Raw genomic sequence first — 13,958 nt, forward strand, 5'->3', positions numbered from 1 at the left:
CAGTGGAGATTCTTACGTGGAATTTCAGGAAAAAACTATTTCGGCATAATTTTTTCAGAAATTTTGTACAAACCAAGGTTATCCTTTACCAAAACTTGTGAAATTTCGGCCCTACTTTCTGCAATTTTATTTAGGGTATGTATTGCGCTGAAAAAATCCACACAAGTACTTTGATATGTTGTATGCACCCAGGTATGGAGGCACGTCCATAAACAAATCACAAAAAGAAGATACGGGGGAAGAAAAGCCAGGACATTTTTTTTTCGGAAAACCAGTTTTGTTCACTCTCGGTCTGGGACTTGCTACGCCTTACTCCTTGGGTATTTTGGTCTGAAATTTTTACCAGACGTTCGTCACTGTGTCTGTTGATTTTTGGCTGAGATTTGAGCCCCAGATTCGTCCCACATGATTGGCAATAAATTTTTTATTCATCACTGCCAGAGCTGAAAGGAAGGTTCGTTTGTGCGCGAAACTGTTTGATTTTTTTCGTGGGTGAATACTCATCCGTTTGACCTGAAATTTGTCGCATTTTGTCCCAAATTCAGTGGAGATTCTTGCGTGGAATTTCAGGAAAAAACTATTTCGGGAGAATTTTTCAGAAATTTTGTGCAAACCAAGACTACCAAAACTTGTGAAATTTCGGCCCTCCTTTCTGCAATTTTATTCTGGGTCCGTATTGCGCTGAAAAAATCCACACAAGTACTTCGATATGTTGTTTGCACCCAGGTAAGGAGGCACGTCCATAAACAAATCACAAAAAGAAGATACAGGGGAAGAAAAGCCAGGACGTTTGGTTTTCGGAAAACCAGTTTTGTTCACTCTCGGTCTGGGACTTGCTACGCCTTACTCCTTGGGTATTTTGCTCTGAAATTTTTACCAGACGTTCGTCACTTTGTCTGTTGATTTTTGGCTGACATTTTTGCCCCAGATTCGTCCCACAAGGTTGGCAATAAATTTTTTTTTCATCACTGTCAGGGCTGAAAGGAAGGTTCGTTTGTGTGCGAAACTGTTTGATTTTTTTCGTGGCTGAATACTCATCCGTTTGACCTGAAATTTGTCGCGTTTTGTCCCAAATTCAGTGGAGATTCTTACGTGGTATTTCAGGAAAAAACTATTTCGGGAGAATTTTTCAGAAATTTTTTGCAAACCAAGGCTATCCTCTACCAAAACTTGTAAAATTTTTACCCTACTTTCTGCAATTTTATTCAAGGTCCTTATTGCACTGATAAAATCCACACAAGTACTTTGATATGTTGTTTGCACCCAGGTAAGGAGGGACGTCCATAAAAAAATCACAAAAAGAAGATAGGGTGAAGAAAAGCCAGGACGTTTCTTTTCGGAAAACCAGTTTTGTTTACTCTCGGTCTGGGACTTGCTACGCCTTACTCCTTGTGTGTTTTGGTCTGAAATTTTTACCAGACGTTCGTCACTGTGTCTGTTGATTTTTGGCTGACATTTGAGCTCTAGATTCGTCCCACAATATTGGCAATAAAGTTTTTATTCATCACTGTCAGGGCTGAAAGGAAGGTTCGTTTGTGTGCGAAACTGTTTGCCTTTTTTCGTGGGTGAATACTCATCCGTTTGAGCTGAAATTTTTCGCGTTTTGTCCCCAATTCAGTGCAGATTTATACGTGAAATTTCAGGAAAAAACTATTTCGGGAGAATTTTTCAGAAATTTTGTGCAAACCAATGCTATCCTCTACCAAACTTGTGAAATTTCGGCCCTACTTTTTGCAATTTTATTATGGGTCCGTATTGCGCTGAAAAAATCCACACAAGTACTTTGATATGTTGTTTGCACCCAGGTAAGGAGGCACGTCCATAAAAAAATTACATCAAGAAGATAGGGTGAAGAAAAGCCAAAATGTTTTGTTTTCGGAAAACCAGTTTTGTTTACTCTCGGTTTGGGACTTGCTTCGCCTTACTCCTTGGGTATTTTGGTCTGAAATTTTTACCAGACGTTCGTGACTGTGTCTGTTGATTTTTGGCTGAGATTTGAGCCCCAGATTCGTCCGACAAGATTGGCAATAAATTTTTTATTCATCACTTCCAGGGCTGAAAGGAAGGTTCGTTTGTGTGCGAAACTGTTTGATTTTTTTCGTGGGTGAATACTCATCCGTTTGAACTGAAATTATTCGCGTTTTGTCCCAAACTCAGTGGAGTTCTTCGATCCGAGATACTCCTCACAACAGTTGCCCATAGGCCTTTCCAAATCAGGTTTTGTTTAGAACTCATCTATAATAAGAAAATTCTGAAAGTGACACTTTACATGCTGATGTTGGACAAACAAAATGTCAATCCACCTGTAACAAAGATACCAGACTTGTTGAGCAATAAGACTTTCAACAAACAGATGTTGAGATGATTTTCCCGCATTTTAGCGCATAGACAAGTGTATGAACTTAATAACACTCATCTCCTGAACAAGCACATTCTTTTTTGGAATTTTGTCCAATAGAACCCTCCAAGCAGTAAGCATTACATTGTGTTGTGTTTTAATTTTCCAAAGTTGCTTAAAGCATTCAGTCTCTGTCGCCGGGTGTGACTAGCAAGACACTCATAAGCTGATTTTACAAAGAACGAATTTGACACATCATGTTCCCATACCTGTACGTCCTTTGCCTCTCTAATCAAGATGATCCTAGGAAGGCGCCTCTGTAGATCTTATTCTTGGTTGTGTTCCCACTCAAACATATCATGCCTCCATCTTAACCTCCAATGTCGCACTGCTTCTGACCACCCACCTACCTCTCCCACCTTTTTCCCCTTATCTAGAGATAAGGACTACAATCGTGGAAACACAGATTTAAGGTTATATTTGCCTGCCCAGTTTTCTTCCCAAAAACTAGCTTTGTCCCCAACTCCCATTTTCCATCCTACTGCTTCTTGGACCCAACCTGTTCCTTCTTCCTCACCACTTACTTTGATTACGTCTCTCCACCATCAAGATTGATGTTTCAAAGGTATTTGGTTACTCCTTGATTCCTTTCCATATTTAGATACTAATATCTCTCTCCACCTCCCCCTATCTTCAATTAAGAACCTCCATTTCCATTTGGCCAATAGAGCAACATTGAGTATTCTGATATCTTTAATTCTCAATCCTCCCTCTTCCTTAGGTTGGCATGCTTTCTCCCAACTCACCCATGAAATGGGCTTAGTATCCTTCCCCCAACCCCAGAGAAATTTCCTTTGCATACTAATGATGTTTTTACATACCGATTCTGGGGCTTTAGAGAAGGACAAGTAGAAGAGTGGCACTGGAGTGAAAACCAACTTTAGTAGACAAATTCTTCCTGCCAAAGACAAAAATCTCCCCTTCCAAGAACTGAGTCTATTACTAATTTTATTCATAACGGGCTCCCATAATTGTTTCTTTCTAGGATTACCTCCTACTTCCATCCCCAAATACATAAAAGGTATCGTCATTTGAGTGCAGTTCAAAAGTCATTGCGAAAAAGGCAAAGGAGTTCCTTTCAACATTGATGTCTACCATATTTGATTTGCGGAATTTTATTTTCAACCCAGAAGCCAACTCATAACACCTCAGGATAGCTTTTATAACAATAACATTACCATAATCATCTTCACACAGAAATAGAGTATCATCAGCAAATTGTAGCATGCACACCTCTACATTATGCCTTCCAACCTTCACACCTTGAAGCAGGTTGCTCTTTTGATCTTGTCTCACAAGCCCGCCAAACCTTCAGCTACAATATTGAAAAGGAAAGGAGCTAGAGGGTCTCCCTACCTCAATCTACGCGTGGGTTTGAATTCCACCATAGGGCTACCGTTAACCAAGACAGAGACTGAGCAGATTCCAAGAACCCTCTTATCCACATAATCCATTTTCTCGAAAATCCCAGACTTAGCACAATATCAAATAAGAAATCTCATCTGACCAAGTCATACGCCTTCTCATAATCAACTTTGAAGCATAATTCGCTCATCTTACCCCTTTTAAGTTCTTCTACCACCTCATTGGCCACCAGAACACTGTCAAGCAACCCTTTATCTTTTAGGAACGCCGATTGATTTTCATCAATAACTGAGGGTAGAACCTTCTTGATTCTGCATGAGAGAACCTTCGCGATAATCTTGTAGATAGCTCCCACAAGAGAGATTGGCCTATTTTGGTCAAGTTGTAATGGGTCACGCACTTTAGGCACGAGAGCAATAAATGAAGCATTACAACCTGTAGGTATAGCACCCAAATCATGGAACACCTGCATAGCAGTTACAACATCATGTTTGAGAAAATCCCAACTAGTCTTGATGAAGTGAAAATTGAACCCATCTGGCCCAGGACTTTTTGATCCATCACACTGCCACACCACTTTCTTACTTCATCCATAGAAAAAGTGGATATCAGGCTTAAGCTGTCCTCTGAGGACAAAGACTTGAAATCAACATTGCCAAGTCTAACCCCAAGGTCTTGCGTCGCCTTAAATCTATCCTCAAACAAATTTTTCACTTCCCTTCGCACTACGTCAGGATCTTCACTCCATTGGCCCCCACATCGACTCCTTTGATTGCATTCCTTAGTCTTCTCCATCTAATTATAGAGTGGTAGTATTATGAGTTTGAATCTCCATGCCTAAACCAGTTAACTCATGCCTAAACCAGTTAACTCTTGCCTTTTGCTTGAGCAAGGAATCTAACTTTTTGTTTGTCATCCTCAGTTGACTAATGAGGTCCATCCTTTTGAACTTTCCCCATTGACAGATCACACCTTGCGTCTTGGATATCAAGTAACTCAATGTCCTTTAGTATCTTTTCCTTGGTTGTGTCCAGGAACCAGTTAAATCAATGTTCTACTCCACTTGTTAATTCCATTATTTTCCATTGATTCTTCCAAATCATATCCAAATTTTGCAAAGCATGCTATGAAAATCTCCAAGAAACAAGCGTTCGTATTGTCTGTGTCAATTTCCATTTAACTGATAAACTCGTGTATATTGAGGCAGTTGTTTGAACTTTTTTTGTTGGATTAAGTTTAATTCTCTCCATAACTAATAGATTATTTTTACTAAAATAAAGTGTTTTTTGGATGGGTTGGGAAGATCTCATTATGGTAGTGCAAAAATTTTCTTATGTATAGTATAGTATCAACATGAGCTTTTATTATTGAATCCGATTTACCAATTTAATCTTAGTATTACCTTACAATAATTATGATAATAATGTTAAAAAATTTATGAGAGTATTTCTTGATTTTTTAATATGTACTTGGCTGTGGATAATTCAACGAGCTAGGAGTATCTGTACACAAGTGCTAAAATGCATAGAGATCCTCTTTTAATTTATTATTAAAAGTACAAGCAAGCAGCACTCTAGTGGGTTACACAACACATACCTCAACACACCTTGTACATGTTAGGTTATTAATGATACAAGCTGGTATATTATTGAGTGCAGAAACTACAGCTCCCATGATCTTCCACCACCAAGATAGTTGCTGTCAGGCTGTTGATGCTGATAAATATAATTAAAAGTATTTTTCTCATAGAAATTACCATTACCATCACCCCCAAACTTACCACCATTGGAAATAACTCTTGCATTTTTCCCGCTGCCACCATTAGATATTCCTTTGGGAGTATTATCAGTCTCTTCACTCTCAGACTGCCACAGGGCTCCAAATTTAGCGCAGTGAGGGCACATTTTACGATACCAGTATCCCTTTCTACTGACTTCATCGAACATGTACAGTAATGCAGAAGAAGGGTGTTGCTCAGGACCATCCACCATTATGGTCAAATTTGTTACCGATTGATCGAATCTTTGCGATCATAGAAAGACCAAAATCCGGTTTAATCTTACTGTAATCATTAATGCCTGAACCAGTAGCATGATAATGCGCCAGAGTCAATTCATAAGGTAGTTGATGGCCACTCTTTTTCTTCCTTTCGAGAACAATAAGACCCCCTTTGTGTCCCTCACCATACAAGTACATGTCGATGTCCGTAACACTGCCCGATTTGTTAGTCTTCTTGTTTTGATTGAACGATGTTGTTGCATGAACGCCACAGACGGGGAACCAGCGTGGATATACCTGAAAATCGTCTCCATATACTTTTTTCACGTCTAAATAGAAATTGAACTCTGAAGGAGCTCCACTGCGTTTGGGTGTCTCGCTGCAGAGCTGTAAGAGCAAACCGTTGACATCACCACAACTGTTGAGATTTCTTGTTAGTTCTAGTGCACAGACTGAAACTCCTACTTCGTATGTGATGTTCCACTTCTCCATTAGTCCTCCATTTTGTTGCATGGTAACCTGTTTTTCTGACAAAGAAATGGCAGCATGTTTTCCCAGCTGAACATGGTAAGGATCATACCCAGTCCCACCATCGCTGAGAAGACCACCGCTGCGTAGAATGTTACCCATGGCAATATATACACACAAGCAAGCACCAATGTAAAGATGTGATAGTACCTAGAGACTTGGAATGGAACGTTGAAGGGTGCTGTGTGGTTAGGAATTCAGCACCCACATGCTAGCTTTTCTTAGCTCTGCATGCTCAAGATGTTCATAGGAAGGGAGATTTATTAACACAATGAAAAGACATAGAATCTTGCATATTACCGGCAAAGGAAGCGTTATTCTTCAGCAGATTATTTAATTTTCATAGCATCTAATTCTCTATCCTTTTCTATCACACTTTTAATGTCTTCTTCATTTGTTCTGGTGCTCCTTTTTTATCTATTATTTCACTTGTTTATTCATCTACATAATTTCATCTAGCATGCATATTACCTTTTTTTTATTGTTAGTATTCACTATCTTTGTGTCGATGAGTAATTTTAGTTGAGGTTTCTTCTCCTATCTTTGTTTTTTCATACTAGTAATAATGTATTGCTGTCCAGTTCCATTAAGGCCAAGTATGCGTTTAGTGCTCAAATCACGTTAAGTCATCTCAGAGACTGGTCTTGTTACTTTCAATGAATCAATGAATGAACAATCTTGGGATGCTACTATGTAGAGAACGAACAACTACAAGATCCAAAGGAGGTCGTGGTGGATGAAAATGAGCAAATATGCAGAGGAAAGGTTGTGCATTCAGTAGGTCTGCTGAATTATGCAGGAAAGAATTTTCAGATGCTGGTTTTGGTGTTTTTTCTGGTTTGTATTGTTACATATGATGCAGTGTTGTATGGCTTAATAACATTAATTTTGCCATATATTATTTGCACTTGAAAGTATGATACTTCTTGCACCATATTAAGATATATCTCCTTTCTTATAAAAAATACTTTCATTTTAACTCAATTTTAAGTTGAGAACGCAACACCTTCAATATTAATATAATGGTATTTAGCATGCGTGTTTGCTTCTGAGATAGAGGTTTAAATCCAATTTCCTAAATGTCTTAATTTTAAAATAAGTCATATATATCTTATGTAAATAGTTTTCACTGTATAAAGGGATTACAGCAACCTAAAAAACTTATTCGTTTACAATATTTTATTATTTTTATCTATAAAAGAAAAACAAAAATAATCTTTGAACTTTGACTGAAATGGAAGCATTATTCTTGGGTAGGTTATTTTAATGACTCAGCATCTGGTTCTATTTCATATTTTCCAAACTACTTTTCTCTCTAGTGCAATTGAAATCATTTGTTATTCTTTCCACTTATTTGATTTGATATTTTTCCACTTGTTCATGTCTAGCTTTTATATCTGCTGGGGGGTGTGATTATTTTCTTTAAGAACATTATAACTTACGATAGAGTTTTAGAACCATATTCTGAAATCACTTAAACTTTTGAGTAGAAAACATGAAATATTTTCTTCTAGTGATATGCTTTGAAAGATAACTCAACACATGTTACTGCATTCCACTGCCATAGATTCGTAGAGCCTCCAATCATACTCGGTCTAGAACACTGCAAGGCCATAATGAGGGATATAACTTGCTTGCTTACATGCTCTTTTCACTTAATATGATGGACTGAAAATCTATTATGAGAAAGAGAACATAAAAGCATAAGCACTGTAGTAGGAAATAAAGCCACATTACATCTTTGGTTCTTCATTACACAAACAGCTATAAATTTAAATTACTACGAAGTAAATAAAATTAAAACGAAAAACAAAAACAAGAACACCTCTAGGTTTATTTTCTTTACATGATGGTGGCTTATTCATTGCCATACTGCCACTACATATATATATATATATATGCAATTACGTTACTTCATACTAAGAATAACCAAATTTGGTACATCAGTTACCACCATCACTTTCAAAAATGCAAATGTATACTTTCAGTGTAATTACCATTACCATTGCCATTGAACCTTCCACCATTGTCAACCATTCTTAAATTATTCCGGCTGCCACCATGACGCCGTGCCATAGGAACACTCTCGCTGTCATCACTGTCAGACTGCCAAGTCATCATGCTGCGTTGCTTCTGGATATTGTCACAGTGTGGGCACAAAGTAGGCTTCCAAATCTTGGTTCTCATGGCTTCCTCAAACAAGTAACGTAATCCAATAGCAGGGTGTTGCTCAGGCCCCTCCACCGTTACATCCAACTTGCCATTGGTTGCTCGAATCTTTACCACTACAGAAAGACCAACATCTATTTTATTTCTAGAATAATCATTCATATAGTCACTGGAAACAAAATAGTGTGCCAGAGTCACTGCATGAGCTTGTTCTTTCTCGTTCTTCTTCTTATGTTCCAAAACAGTAAAACTCCGTCTGTCTCCAGTCCCGGCTAAATGAAAGTATGTCACCGTAACGCTGCCTCCTGCATGAATGTGCCTGCTATATTCAGTCATTGATGATCGTGGATTTTTTTCAATGACATCGGTCGTCATGGCTGGATATACCCGACCATCTGATTCAGTTACATTCAAATCCAAACAGTATAGTACAAAATCTCCAGTTTTGCCTCGTATTACGCTGTGGATTTTTATGCGTAAACCCTTGCCACCATCTTCTTTTGTTAAAGTGAGTTCACAAGTTGAAACATCTACAGTGTACAACATGGTCCACTCCTCACTCTTCTTGTTGGAGGTTTCCAAAACTCTTCTTTCTGACAAGTAGATGGAAACTTTTCTTCCCAGTTGATAATAAAAAGGTTGATCCCCACCCACCCCAACAGTACTGAGAAGACCAACTCTGCGAATACTGTTTCCCATCTAAAGGCAACAAATTAAGAATGGAATGGAGAATACCTGTGGGATGATGAGCTTGAAGAGATGATAGTTTTTTTTTTTATCAGCAAGAAACAATTAAATTAAATCGGTGAAGGGTGATCCAACTGTCATACAAAGTGAAAAAGGATATACTACCTTTCCTTATACAACAAAAGATCAAGAATCAACTCTTAAAAAGACATTAAATGGAATACATAGGGTTCTAAACACAGTCAAAGAATGAGAAGCTTGCTTGAAGAGATGATATAGTATGCAAATATGTAGGGATAGTGTATGGGATAGAGTATGGGGAAGTGAGTTCCCAGTTAATGAATGTGGGTACTGATGTAGGTTTTCTCTGCTATGCTTGGTTGGGATGTTAATGGGGATATTTATTAACTCTTTAGTGTGTATAGTACAGAATCTTTCCACCTTAATTATATGCAAAGCAAGCTTTGTTCTTCCGCACAATAATTCAATTTCACAGCATCCTATTCCCTATCCTGTGTTTCTATCGCACTTTCATCTTTATCTTCTTCACTCATTATGTTGCTCATTTTTACTTAGTTAGATTCTTTAACTTTATTGTTTCTTTTTATCTGTTTCATATGCTTGTTTGATTTCTCTTAACAGTTTAAAGCATCGGGACGTTGGTTTAAGAACAAATTCCTAAATTTTTTTATCAGCACCAAAAAAATTAATAAATTTAAATTAGAGTATTCTAATGATATTTCAACTTTTATAAAAAAACCCAAGGTATAACTATCTCAAAGGGTATTACAATGAAAACCTTATACCACTAGGAATGAACAAAAACCTTTGCAAATAGAGCTTGGCACACTTGTGATAACAGACCTAAATTACTGAAGAAATGTAACATAGAAAGGGTTAAAGTATGCATGAAAAAAACTAATTGAACTAAACAACACTGCAAAAACACCCAAAAGAGGTTTGCAATGTCATATTATGTTTCCCTTTTCATTTTCATTGGGGGATGCATCTTTGATTCAACTAACAAAGGAAGCCCTCCCCCACATAAGGCACAATAATCTGCTCTACATAAGCTTTTACCTTTGTTCTGCTTGCTGCTGCAAAAAACCAGCTTGTAATGCCTGATCTACATTGCAACTTAGTTTCTTTCATCACTTGGTATACCCATTCCAAGAACATCCTTCTTTTAAACCTTCTTTTTCATGTTAATAACTTCGTAACCCAAAACCCTTTTCGGCTTAATAAAACCGCTTCTACACAACCTATCAACATTCCCAGCATCTTTCTCAGCGCCCTCCTAGTTAACCACAAATCTGCATAACCTCTGCCTTTACAAAGACCCCAAAACCATGATTCCAGCCTACATCACCCTTATGAAAATTCTGCAGCATCCGTTTTCCTTTTGCTAGGCTTTGATGCAGACCACAAAGATCTGTTCTGCCCAAACATAGTCAATCACACTGCTCAAAAGGAAGGAACAGAAAGCACAACAGAGCTATATTTGGTTTTCAAAAAGTTAAAACAACTCTGATTCCATAAGAGTACTACGCTTGCTGCATAAAGTTTCAGAATCCAGCCTTTTTAAAGGGGCCTGAGCTGCATAATTATGCAGAAACAGATCAGAACCTATTATGCATACATGAACCTCCCACTATTTGTTGATAAAAAAAAATGTTTAGTCACTTGTGAGATAAAGATAATCATCACTTAAAAAAAAGTACACAAACACAAAACCAAAATTTATTATTGAGAAAAAAAAAAGTGCAAAGTGCAAACACTGGGTTATAAGTGGATTAGTTTTTTTTTATGTAAATGTACAATTTTATTTTAGATTTATTAAAATAAATATTCTTTTAATAAAAATGGATAAATCGTGTTATAATTCTCCCATAGCTATAATTCCCCCTGCCCTTTGATGTGTCCCATTTTCTATCCATTTTATTTCATTACTTCCCCATTACTGCATACATATACCTCTTCATCTATGTTTTCACATTTAGTTTCATGTATGCATACAAAAGACCAACTTGCTCTTTCCATATTAACTCTTTAATATATTTACGTTTTATGCTCCCTCCCAAACCTCTAATATTAATACTAATGTGTGTGTAAGAGCTTCATATATTCTAATTACACTTGCCTTTATACCGTTTGGTTCTTGATTCTTCAACTTGTTTGAAATTTTATTCTTCCACCTTGTGTGTATTCTTCTATATCTTGTGTAGGGGTGTTTGTTTAAAAACATATAATAAAAAACTTACAAACAAACGATATTGAAATTGCAACATATGCTATTTGTTTTTTTTTAAGAGGCAAAACAAAACTTTATTAATAGTGGATACTTTGTATATAGTCATGTTTAGCCACATGTGAGATAAAAGATAATCACATAAGAAAAGAAGATATAGACACAAGAACAAAATTTATTATTGAGAAAGGAAACAGAAAGTGCAAGCAGTGGTAGGTTACAATTGGGTTCTGCATAATATACACAACCACTGGCTAAACAAAAAGTTTATTTTCTTCTTCCAAAATTGTCTTGTCAACGCCTTTTTCTGAAAATCATAACATTATTTTCATAAATACTACCATTACCGTTTCCTTGGAACCTTCCACCATTGGAGACCCCTCTTGCATTTTTAGGGCTGGCACGAGGTACTGGTATGGAAATACTGTCACTGTCTTCACTGTCAGACTGCCAAAACACTTTACCCTTCCATTTATGATCGCAATGAGGGCACATGGTAGGCTTCCAAATCCCAGTTCTATAGACTTCATCAAACATATAAAGTAATGCAGAGACAGGATGCTGCTCAGGGCCCTGCAATGTTGATTCAAGTTTTCCATTGATCAGATAGAATCAAGCAATAAGCATGAAACTAAAATACCAAGAACAAGTAGAAAAGAAAATATTATATATATCACCAATAATACATTTTATCAAAGTAGATTACATTCAATCCCAAGTTAGAAAGCACTTAGCCACTCATGATAGCTCCTTCAATCTTCATTCTTGATCTGATTTGCATAAGAAGGGCTGGTCTGAGCAGATTCTTCTCTTAGAATAGAGTTCTCTTCCTCTTCTCTCACTAACCTCTCTCTATAAAAATCAAATCTTTTTCCACCACTTCCTTTTGAGTTGTGTTTCAAATTTATATAATGAACTTTAGCTCAAGCTAGCCAGTTTAGCTTAAGCTAGATCTTTCAATGCATTTTTAGCTTGAGCTAGCAATTCTAGCCTGGGTTAGAATAGTACTGCACCTTTAATCAACTCTGGACAGTTTTAGCTTGAGCTAGCAATTCTAGCCTGGGCTAGATTAATACTGCACCTTTAATCAACTCTGGACAGATTTAGCTTGAGCTAAATATTCTAGCTTGAGCTAAATCTTCATCCAATTAAGTTTTTGTTTTCTTTCTTTCAATGTTTCATATTCATCTGCAATTTACATACAAATTGAGATTAATTTTTTTCATTTGCTTCTTGGTTCAAAATATATAATCAGATTCAATAATTCTCAAATTAGGGTAATTTTCTTACATTAAGCAACAATTAAGTTCTAAAGTGTTCAATTTTCTCAATCATAAAAACTACACATTGGCACTTATCAATGGTCTACTCCACACTCCTCTTTTTGAGGATTTCCCTATCTCTTCTTTCTGACAAGTCAATGGAAACTTTGCTTTCCAGATGATAATGAAAAGGATGATCCTCCCCCGCCCCAACAGCATTGAGAAGACCAACTGTGCGAATACTGTTTCCCATCTAAAGGCAACAAATTAAGAACGAAATTAATGGAGTATATCTGTGGGATGAAGTTGGAGAGATGATGGTATAGAAATATGTAGGGTTAGTGTATGGGATAGAGTGTGAGGAAGTGAGTTCCCAGTTAATGAATGTGAGTACTGAGGTAGGTTTTCTCTACTAAGCTTGTTTGGGATGTTAATGGGGATATTTATGAACTCTTTAGTGTGTAGAGTATAGAATCTTTCCACCTTATATGCAAACCAAGCGTTGTTCTTCCGCACAATAATTCAATTTCACAGCATCTAATTCCCTATCATGTGTTTCTATCGCACTTTCATGTTTATCTTCTTCACTCATTATGTTGCTCATTCTTACTTTCTTTGATTCTTTAACTTTATTGTTTCTTTTTATCTGTTTGATTTCTCTTAACAGTTGAATACATCGAGACGTTGGTTTAAGAACAATTTCCTAAATTTTTTTATCAGCACAAAAAATGGATTTGCCAACATCATCTCATAGACTGCAGAGCCAAGTCTTCCATACACCTCACTCCAGCACACTCACTTACTCAATCTTCCTTCATCTTCCTTCCTCCACAACACCTCTCCATAACAGTACTACGCTTGCTGCATAAAGATTCATAAATATTCCTTTAACTATGCAATACTGTTTCCCATCTAAAAGTAACAAATTAAGAACCCAAGAGAATACCTGTGCCCTGTGTTTCTATCGCACTACGATGTGCAACTTCTACATTCATTACGTTGCTCTTTTTTAATTTCTTCCATTCTTTAACTTCATCTTTTCTTTTTCTCTATTTCATATGCTTGTTTCATTGATCTCAATAGTTTAAAACATTGATGATATATTTCTGCAGAACCAGATAAAATACTTATATTACAATAAACTATTATTCAATTAAAAAATAATCAATGAACTTTTTGCTGAACAAAGTAATTTTTCTCATGCTCATGGTAGTGACTCCTTTATTTATGAATATATTTTTCCTGAGAAAATAACAAAAATTCAAAAGCAGTAATTAAGTGCAAGTTAAAAAAGACAAAGCTA

At 36.7% G+C, this 13,958-nt stretch overlaps 2 protein-coding genes and 1 non-coding gene across 3 annotated transcripts; all 3 read right to left on the bottom strand.

Annotated features, from left to right (window-relative positions):
- Nucleotides 1–3,385: 3,385 nt before the first annotated feature.
- Nucleotides 3,386–3,852, bottom strand: LOC150028168 (uncharacterized). The gene is made up of 2 exons (XM_090301074.1): nucleotides 3,755–3,852; nucleotides 3,386–3,707 (listed from the first exon to the last, which is right to left on the bottom strand). Exons 1-2 carry the CDS (start codon nucleotides 3,850–3,852, stop codon nucleotides 3,386–3,388), a joined length of 420 nt encoding a protein of 139 aa, XP_090157200.1.
- A 1,427-nt stretch (nucleotides 3,853–5,279) lies between these two features.
- Nucleotides 5,280–6,525, bottom strand: LOC137838101 (uncharacterized). Its single transcript, XR_016520525.1, has one exon. It is a non-coding gene; the product is annotated as an uncharacterized LOC137838101 (transcript).
- A 1,446-nt stretch (nucleotides 6,526–7,971) lies between these two features.
- LOC150028169 (uncharacterized) lies at nucleotides 7,972–9,534 on the bottom strand. The gene has a single exon (XM_090301078.1). It carries the CDS (start codon nucleotides 9,155–9,157, stop codon nucleotides 8,252–8,254), a length of 906 nt encoding a protein of 301 aa, XP_090157204.1. The 5' UTR covers nucleotides 9,158–9,534; the 3' UTR covers nucleotides 7,972–8,251.
- Between the last annotated feature and the right edge of the window lie 4,424 nt (nucleotides 9,535–13,958).

This window comes from Phaseolus vulgaris, chromosome 4 (genome assembly GCF_051622355.1).
Source record: "Phaseolus vulgaris cultivar YP4 chromosome 4, ASM5162235v1, whole genome shotgun sequence".
Classification (NCBI taxonomy): domain Eukaryota; kingdom Viridiplantae; phylum Streptophyta; class Magnoliopsida; order Fabales; family Fabaceae; genus Phaseolus; species Phaseolus vulgaris.

What these genes read in the sequence shown, in the direction of transcription:
- LOC150028168 (XM_090301074.1), bottom strand. Translation starts at nt 3,852, where the DNA reads ATGGATTATGTGGATAAGAGGGTTCTTGGAATCTGCTCAGTCTCTGTC. An exon ending in AAACCCACGCGTAGATTGAG is followed by an intron (nt 3,708 to 3,754) that starts GTAGGGAGACCC and finishes TTGTAGCTGAAG; the next exon opens with GTTTGGCGGGCTTGTGAGAC.
- LOC150028169 (XM_090301078.1), bottom strand. Translation starts at nt 9,157, where the DNA reads ATGGGAAACAGTATTCGCAGAGTTGGTCTTCTCAGTACTGTTGGGGTG.